A 9,254-nucleotide genomic window follows, 5' to 3' on the forward strand; every position below is an offset into this window, starting at 1 on the left:
TGTATGCATCTACTTAACATTATTATAATTAGTACATTAATATATTTTTGTATGAGACCCTTGAAGAGATGTAAGAGCTACTCAGTAATTGGAGCTAATTATGCTATCATGTATAAGCATATATTCTCTATTAAATTATTGTGTAAAAATGCTGTAGCAGTTTTTTTATTTTGTTTGACAATTGCTTGAACTTTTGAGAACACTCTAATCATCAACACAAAGAACCATGAAGTGTGAGGCGAAGGAGATATTCAATTGCATGCACACATCAATAAACATCCGCAAAACTATGGCACTATTATTATTATTACCATCCACTCTACTTCTTCTCATCATGGTATTTCTTCCTCTGATACAGATCATAAATTCAAATCAATCGTCCATCAGCACTTTGAATAGCACAACAGCAGAAACAAGAAATTGCAACATATTTTCTGGACATTGGAGTCCTTATCTTAAAGGACCTTATTACAATAATGAAACATGTCCATACATAATAGAGCATCTAAACTGCATCAAGTTTGAACAACCTGACAGAGAGTTCCTCAAATTGAGGTGGGAACCTTATGATTGTGAGCTTCCACTATTCAATGCAAAAGAATTCTTGAGGCTTGTACAAGGAAAGTCAATGGCCTTTGTTGGGGACTCTATTTCCAGAAATCAAATTGCTTCATTATTGTGCCTCATAAACAGTGTAAGTAACACAACCATACATGTTATTTTATATGACTCTATAATTTAGCCTTTTAACACTTTCAGAAACTAATAGTTTTAGTTTATGATCTGTATAATTATTACTCTTTCAGGATGCTAATCTTGTTGATGTTACAAGAGAATATACATCTAAGGACAATGCACTTTATTTCAATTTGTGGTACAGCATTAAACACAATTTTACTCTAACAATAATATGGTCCCCTTTTCTAGTTAAAGCCATGGATGATGATCCCTATGGCTATGATCATTCACTTAGCAGGGCCATGAACCTTTATCTTGACGAGCCGGACGAAGCTTGGGTCAACAAAATTGTGAATTTTGACTATGTAATTATCTCAACAGGACAATGGTTCTTAAGACCAATGAATTTCTTTGAAAAAGGTGAAATTGTTGCAAATAAAAGGAGAAAAGAGGACATGGAACATAACTTGTACGGATACAGAAAGGCATTTCAAACTTGCTTTAGAACTATCATAAACCTTAAAGGGTTTAAAGGTTCAACATTTTTAGTGACTCACTCTCCAAACCACTTTGAATATGAAAAATGGAATGAAGGTGGGTATTGTAACAGAACAAAGCCCTATACCAAAGAAGAAATGCTCAAGTATTATAATCATTGGAATGTTCTGAAATCATTTCATGATGTACAATTGGAGGAATTTAGAGAAGCAGAAAAGGAAGCTAGGAAAAAAGGGTTGCAATTTGGTTTGATTGATGTAAGTGAACCTATGGCAATGAGGCCTGATGGACATCCTGGTAAATTTGGCCATTTATATTACAACAATGTTAAGGTTACTGATTGTGCTCATTGGTGTTTGCCGGGTCCTGTTGATACATGGAACCAGTTTTTGCTCTATATGATGAAGGGGATAAGCACTCCAATTTAACTTCAAAAAGTGTATTCTATATATATATATATAATTATTTTTTGTTTTTGATTCATGTACTATAGGGAAAAATCTTCTACTATCCCATGATTTTGTAAAGGGCTACATGAGAATCCTTTCTCAAGAATGGATTAGTTTGGATTCAGTTGGTTTGAAAGCCCTGTTTTTTCGGTGAAGGTTTTAAGCCATTAAGTTAACCCAAGTGGCAAGCAAGATTAAATGTTTATTGTTACTTTCTTTTTCTAAATGCTTCCAGCTTCTATTCTTTTGGTTGCACTGTCAAGGTTGAACAAAAATGTGCATGAGTGAATGTCTATTGGATATTTCGAGAAAGACACCACATCCAATTCAAAACCTTAAAATAATATGTTCTTGGATCTCTCATCCTATAAACTTCCCACTTTTCCTTTATTTCTTTGATGTGGGACTAACTTCGTACACTCCTCAACATTAACCCTAACTAACAAATAATTATTCAGCACCGAAAAAATAGAAGCACAAATACATCAACAAATTATTAAAATGTTGCTTCTAGTAATGAATTAATGTGTCGACTCATATTGTATTTCATATTATGTACACATAACACAGTTCTTAAGGCAAAATATACAAGTGACATGTCCAAATCTTCTTTTTTTTCATTGATTATTGGTTGAAGCTTCAATTTCAGCCTTGGTTCTCAAACTAGGACAAGATACCTGCATTACAATTTATAAACAGGTTCAGAGGATCAGAAATTGTGCTCAGCTTCTTTCTGACAACTGCCATGAAGTTTGAGGCCATTACAATTCCGAAAGGTTTGTTCCTATTTCCATGCACACTCGTTGTAATTGTTGTGCTCATTCCTCTGATGAGAAGCTTGAACGAATCAGCTTCTAATATATACGGCACCAATTTTGAAGCCGTAGAAACAAGGAGCTCATGTAACATCTTCTCTGGGAATTGGAGTCGTTATGATAAGGGACCTTACTACAATAACGACACGTGTCCTTACATAGCGGACAAGCAGAATTGCTTCACGAATCGGAGACCTGATAGAGAGTTTCTCCAATGGAGATGGAAACCTCATCACTGTGAGCTTCCTCTGTTCGATGCTCTTCAATTCTTCAATCTGGTCAACGGAAAGTCAATGGCCTTTGTTGGAGACTCAATTGGAAGGAATCAAATGGAATCTTTGTTGTGCCTCCTCAGTAGTGTAAATAACCAACTCCAATTCAGTTATTTCATGTGCATCATCAACTCTAACATTTTTCATTTTAATATTTTTTTTCTCCTAAACTCTTCTGATTATTTGGTATTAATAACATTTCTATAATTTAAATATAAATACGGTACTTTAAGAATATTCTCATATATATCTTTTTTAGGATAAGAAATTATGTATTCTAATTTGTTAGGATCGTAAATTATGTTGTTTAATATAAGAAATATTTGATATAATATAATATTTTTATATATATTTAAATTATTCATTAATATTTGGTATTTTTATTTTAGGTTTCTCATCCGGAAGATATTACAACCAAACATATATCAAATTATAAAGACGAGATGTATTTCAAATGGTGGTTCTATGCTGATTACAATTTTACCCTTACAACATTGTGGTCTCCTTTTCTAGTGAAATCCACCAGAGCTTACCTTAATGATACTTCTTTGGACAATGCGGAAAAACTCTATCTAGATGAAGCAGATCAAGCTTGGACTAGTCAAATACAGAATTTTGACTTCATAATTTTCTCAGGAGGACAATGGTTCTTTAGGCCCTTAACATTCATCCAGAATGACCAAGTTATTGGATGTCAATTATGTCAAAACAACACTCAACATGACTTCCATGGATATAGAGTTGCATTTAGAACAGCCTTTAGAGCTATTGTAAATCTTAAAGGGTTTAAGGGGTTAACATTTTTGGTGACACACTCTCCGAATCACTTTGAGAATGGAGAGTGGAACAAAGGTGGGGCTTGTAATAGAACAATGCCATATGCTAGCATGGAAGATGAGGTGGCAATGCATATTCCATATGCACTAGAGGAGTTACATCAAATGCAGGTGGAGGAGTTTTTAGAAGCAGAAAAGGAAGCAAAGAAAAAGGGTTTGAAATTTGTTCTGATGGATATAACTGATGCAATGTTAATGAGACCAGATGGGCATCCTAATAAATATGGGCATGCGATTCATAAAAATGTTACCATCAATGACTGCGTCCATTGGTGTATGCCAGGACCTGTTGATACGTGGAATGAGTTTTTGTTATATTTGTTGAAAATGCAAATGTGATCAATAATATTCAATTGTTTAGCATAAGTATTTTAATGTCATACATGTTCAAATTGAGTAAGACCATTTATGCGCAACTACCTACTCCACTTAAGACCTCTAATTAAGTTAAGAGTATCCAAATTAATTTTAAATTGGATATTTTAGTCTAAAAAAAAATTAATAAATAAATTAATCTTCAAACTCAAAGTTAATTCAATAGACAAATTAGTCTTTAGTTCATTTTTCAGTAGAATAATTATTTAGATTTATCTCCAAAAATTTTAAAAACGGATATTTTAGTCTAAAAAAAATAATGTACAAATTAATCTCCAGTTTCTCTTCGTTAGACATAACAGTCCTCCATCCAAAAATAAAATTATTATTATTATTATTATTATTATTATTATTATTAATTACACAATAATATTATACTATATTTTTTGTATTTTTTGAACAAAAATAATTATAAATTTATTCAGATATATATATATATATATATATATATATATATATATATATATATATATTCACTCAATAATAATAATAATAATAATAATAATAATAATAATAATAATAATAATAATAATAATCAATAAAATTATTAGAGATTATTCTACAAGAAATTCAAAATTAAAACCATTTGATATTTTTGTATTTAATATAATAAAAAAGATGTTCTATGTAAAAAAAAATATATTTGTATTAAAAAATATATATTAAAAGAAAATATTTTAATTTAAATGTATATTAAATACATGTTTCTTTTAATATAATTATAAACATATTTTTTAAAATAGGACATTTTTTATTATATTAAATACAAAAATATCAAATGATTTTAACCTTGAATTTATTGTAAAATAATTCCTAATAATTTTATTTATTTATTTATTTATTTATTATTATTATTATTATTATTATTATTATTATTATTATTATTATTATTATTATTATTATTATTATTATTATTATTATTGAAGATGAATATATATATATATATATATATGTATATAATGAATAAATTTATCATTATTGTTGTTTAAATAATGCAAAAAATTATAGTACAATATTATTATGCAATTAATAAGAAAAACTTTGAAATTGATTTGTACATTAATTTTTTTTATTAAAATGTCCATTTTTAAAATTTTTGGGATTGATTTGGGTAATTATTTTGCCAAAAAATGAATTGGGATTGATTTATCTATCGAGTAAAATCTTAGAGATTGATTTGTGTATTAATTTTTCTTAGAAACTAAAATGTCCAATTTTAAAATATTTTGGAACTGATTTGGATAATCACTCTTAAGTTAAAGACACTCTTTTGCTTATTGAATTATGCATTAGTTTAGTTGGTTAAAATCAAGTTATGTTCTATAATAATTATAAAAGTTAAAATGAATTTCTGTTTAAACTTTTGCTGAATCGATAGGATGATTATTCTGACCTTTTTATATCCATTTTTTCTACTCTCTGGTGTCCCACACCCAACCACTAATTAAGTTATCACGCACTAGTGAACTTGGTATATGAAAGAAATCAGCTAAAAGTAGGTATAGGGTGGATTAGTTTGCTCCTCGTGAATTTTATTTGTTTGAAGAAGTGGTGGGACCTTAGTTGTCTCGAACCGTAATTTAGTACCTTAGGTAACATAGGTCGCAAGTGCCAAATGACATTAAATTTCGTTTTTAAATTGCTGTCAGCTTCTTATATTGGTTGCATTGCCGAAGTTTAAAAATTGCGAATCATTTATCAAGGAGTAAGTACCTAATCATATATTTCATTTGTCCAATTTTATGTATTATTTTTTATAAAAAATCAGGAGAGTGTTCAGTAAATATTATTAGACTAAATTTATCATATACTTCTTTTCTTTCACAACATTTATTGACAAAAAATTTTACTTAGATGTTATTTTAAAAAATAAAAAAGAGTATATGTATATATAATATCTCTGAGTTGCGGTGTTTAAATTACTAAGGAGTGTAGTGCAGGGCGCTGCAGTGTAAGTAGCAGCTACCAAGGCAAAATACAAGTAACATGTACAGACCAGAGCCAAACCTTGTCAATATTCAATAATATATTTCTATGTTTATTTTTGTTTATTACAATTATCATTTGTTACAGTTTCCATTATTTCAGCGCAGTTTCCTAAAAACAAGAAACCGGAGATCTGCACTGCAAAATAAAAAAAAAAAATAGTAACTAGTAAGTTTGCAACAGAGAAGAGTTGAGTCTAATAAGAAAGCTGAGGTTAGTTGTGTGTGATGAAGTTAGAGGGTACTGAGATTTTGAAGTGCAACTATGCAGCAAGAAACATCCCCAGAGGTGTGGTTCTGTTACCCTTCACTCTTGTTGTGATACTGCTCCTCTTTCCTCTCCTCAGAACCTTGAATCTATCAGCTTCTAAGATATTTGCCACAAGCTTTGAATCTAAAGAAGAAACAAGAAGGAGTAGTTGCAATGTTTTCTCTGGGAACTGGACTCCTTATCTGAAGGGACCGTACTACAGCAATGAGACATGCCCTTTCATATTTGACAAGCAGAATTGCCTTCTGCATGGAAGACCTGACAGGGAGTTTCTTCAATGGAGATGGAAACCTAATGAGTGTCAGCTTCCTCTCTTTGATGCTGCTCAGTTCTTGAAGATGGTCAAAGGGAAGTCAATGGCCTTTGTTGGGGACTCAATCGGGAGAAATCAAATGGAGTCCTTGTTGTGCCTCCTTAGTTCTGTAAGTAATTAATTTTAGTATTTTACTCTTCAATTTTGAGCTTAATCAACAAACCAGTCTATTATACCTCGATTCTTCCCCCAGTTCTGTTCTGTTTTGTTTCAATTCTTGAAGTGTATGAAGGAGGCTACACTGACCAAGAAAAATGAATTTTAACTTTTTATATATGTGGCAAACTAGCTTGTGAATCTAGTACAGTAGTTCTCACAAACTTGGATGATTACAGTTGATGAAAGACTCCAGAAGTCTCAGGCAATTATTCTGCAACATGAACTTAATATTTAGCCCTTTATTTGGTTGTAATCAAACGAATAATTAGTATACGACCTATGTGTTATTGACTTATTGTGTTTGTCTTCTTTTAAGGCTCTTTCTTTAGTACACTAAGGTTGAAGAAAATAATAATTAAAATCTTTTTAAGTAATATTATTATGTTAATGATTACAAGGGCAACCCACTATTGTTATTGTCAAGAAATATTTTTATTTTAGTGGGCTGACAACTGCTCATAGCACATTTCAACACAAGCCCAAATCATTTTAGTTTTTTATTTCATTCATGTGCACAACACTATAACAGAGTATCAAATATAAATGCTACTAACCAAGTTGGGTTGGTCTAGTGGTTAGCTCACTAGTTTGCTTAAATAAGTGTCGGAGGTTCGAAACCGTGGAAAAAATATATATATATATATATAAATGCTACTTACTACTTATTCATAAACTAGTTACTCTCATAGATCTAGTGAGCTCTAAGCTATTTATTTCAGGTTGCGCGTCCTGAAGATATTACAGGAAAACACGCATCAGACAGCACATACTTCAAATGGTGGTTCTATCCTGATCACAATTTCACTCTTGCATTATTATGGTCCCCCTTTCTAGTCAAGTCCAGCAAAAGTTATCTCAATGATAGTTCTAATTTCTACCTTGCCGAGAAGCTTTATCTCGATGAACCAGATGAAGCTTGGGCTAGTCAAATTGAAGACTTCGACGTTGTGATCTTCTCTGGAGGACAATGGTTCTTCCGACCGCTAACATTCATGGAACACGGCCACGTTGTTGGATGTCAAAAATGCCAGAACAACACTGAGCTCAACTTCTATGGATACAGGATCGCATTCAGAACAGCTTTCAAGACCATTTTAAATCTTAAAGGGTTCAAGGGGTTGACATTTGTGGTGACACACTCTCCGAACCACTTTGAGAATGGGCTGTGGAACACTGGTGGTGGTTGTAATAGAACAAAGTTAGTTACCACTGTGGAAGAAAAGGTGGCAGTGCATCCATATGGAATAGAAGAATTGCACCAAATACAAATAGAAGAGTTCAGAGAGGCAGAAAACGAAGCTAAGAAGAAGGGTTTGCAGTTGGGTTTGATTGATATAACTGAAGCAATGCTGGTGAGGCCAGATGGGCATCCCAATAGTTATGGCCATGCCATTGATAAAAACATTACTGTCAATGATTGTGTTCATTGGTGCCTGCCAGGTCCTGTTGATACGTGGAATGAGATTTTGCTATATCACATGAAAACAAGGATGTGATCAATTAATGTCTCATTTTTTTTTACCAGGAGTCTTCAATTGTTTTACTTTACCATGAAATGGTATAATATTAGCAGACTAAATTGCCAAATGGTGATTTATTTTATTTTATTTTATTTTTTGGAGGAAACTATCTTTAATTATTTATTGTGTTTCCAAGGTGCATTATCACTTTTTATAGTGAAATTGCCACCACCCGTAAAAAATTGATTTTTCTTTTCTTTTCACAATTCTTCTTCTAAACAATAAACATTCCAAGACCTTCAACTTCAAGTATAGATTTGGCCCTCTAATCTTTTGTATTTATAAATTCAATAAAAATATGTATAAGTGTATTAATAAAATCAAGAGAAGAACGAATAAACTCAGACACTACAAATACTCTCTTTCCGTCCCTTTTGCTAAGTTTGGTTATTCACACACAAGAAGAAAAAACTCTCACACACTCGTTTTCCCATTCCCCTTTCCAAACTAAAAGAAAACCTGTTACATACCTTCTTTTCCATTTCCAATGGCTTTCTTATGCCTAGTTACCACAAAAAAAATCTTAGGCATGCATGTTTGGATCTTGAGAAAGATTCCAAGTTCCGATTGGAGAAGTTTGCCTTTTCCTCCATTTGAATTTGTTTTGGAAGTTCCACATCATCAGGAGGATGAAATTCCAGACTTGAAAGGAGCTTTCTTGATAGAAAAGGAATGCAAGATTTATCTGGCTGGAGTCTCATCAGAATCAGAACTTTCTTCCCCATGGGAATGGAACAAATGCAACAAAACGTATGAGTTTGATGTGGAGAGGAAAGAAATAATAACAGAGACTGTCTCAACAGTGAACCCACCAAGTGCTATGGTGGACTGTTTCAAAACTTGCATCAACGGTGAAACATATTTTCTGAAATGCTCTGGAAAAAACTCAGAAATGGGTTTTTGGGTTCTTGGCAGTTCCAAAAGTTGGGACACTTTGAGTCTTCCATTCAACCCCATGGATCTTGATATAGTTTTGGAAACTCCAACCTTTGTTCTTGGTGAACAAATATGTTTGCAAGTACGGATCAACAACAAAGAAAGGTTTTATGTTTTTGACACCAAAAGCAAGATTTGGAAAGAGGA

General features: G+C 32.0%; 3 protein-coding genes across 5 annotated transcripts; all 3 read left to right on the forward strand.

The window, feature by feature from the left end:
* Positions 1-226: 226 nt before the first annotated feature.
* Positions 227-1,659, forward strand: LOC112718109 (protein trichome birefringence-like 19). Its single transcript, XM_025770009.3, has 2 exons — positions 227-694; positions 807-1,659. The coding sequence occupies exons 1-2, from the start codon at positions 227-229 to the stop codon at positions 1,602-1,604; spliced, it is 1,266 nt and encodes a 421-aa protein (XP_025625794.1). The 3' UTR covers positions 1,605-1,659.
* Positions 1,660-2,351: 692 nt separating this feature from the next.
* On the forward strand, positions 2,352-3,914 carry LOC112714476 (protein trichome birefringence-like 19). Its single transcript, XM_025766081.3, has 2 exons — positions 2,352-2,799; positions 3,102-3,914. Exons 1-2 carry the CDS (start codon positions 2,371-2,373, stop codon positions 3,885-3,887), a joined length of 1,215 nt encoding a protein of 404 aa, XP_025621866.1. The 5' UTR covers positions 2,352-2,370; the 3' UTR covers positions 3,888-3,914.
* Positions 3,915-5,550: 1,636 nt separating this feature from the next.
* Positions 5,551-8,258, forward strand: LOC112714477 (protein trichome birefringence-like 19). Of its 3 annotated transcripts, none has more exons than XM_072204389.1 (3): positions 5,551-5,628; positions 6,012-6,601; positions 7,371-8,258. In XM_072204389.1, exons 2-3 carry the CDS (start codon positions 6,137-6,139, stop codon positions 8,145-8,147), a joined length of 1,242 nt encoding a protein of 413 aa, XP_072060490.1. In that variant the 5' UTR covers positions 5,551-5,628; positions 6,012-6,136; the 3' UTR covers positions 8,148-8,258. The 3 variants fall into 3 exon arrangements, with proteins under 3 accessions (XP_072060490.1, XP_072060489.1, XP_072060491.1); XM_072204388.1 differs by lacking the exon at positions 5,551-5,628 and adding an exon at positions 5,661-5,911; XM_072204390.1 differs by lacking the exon at positions 5,551-5,628 and adding an exon at positions 5,661-5,911 and having other exon boundaries at positions 6,017-6,601.
* Positions 8,259-9,254: the final 996 nt, after the last annotated feature.

This window comes from Arachis hypogaea, chromosome 10 (genome assembly GCF_003086295.3).
Source record: "Arachis hypogaea cultivar Tifrunner chromosome 10, arahy.Tifrunner.gnm2.J5K5, whole genome shotgun sequence".
Taxonomy (NCBI): domain Eukaryota; kingdom Viridiplantae; phylum Streptophyta; class Magnoliopsida; order Fabales; family Fabaceae; genus Arachis; species Arachis hypogaea.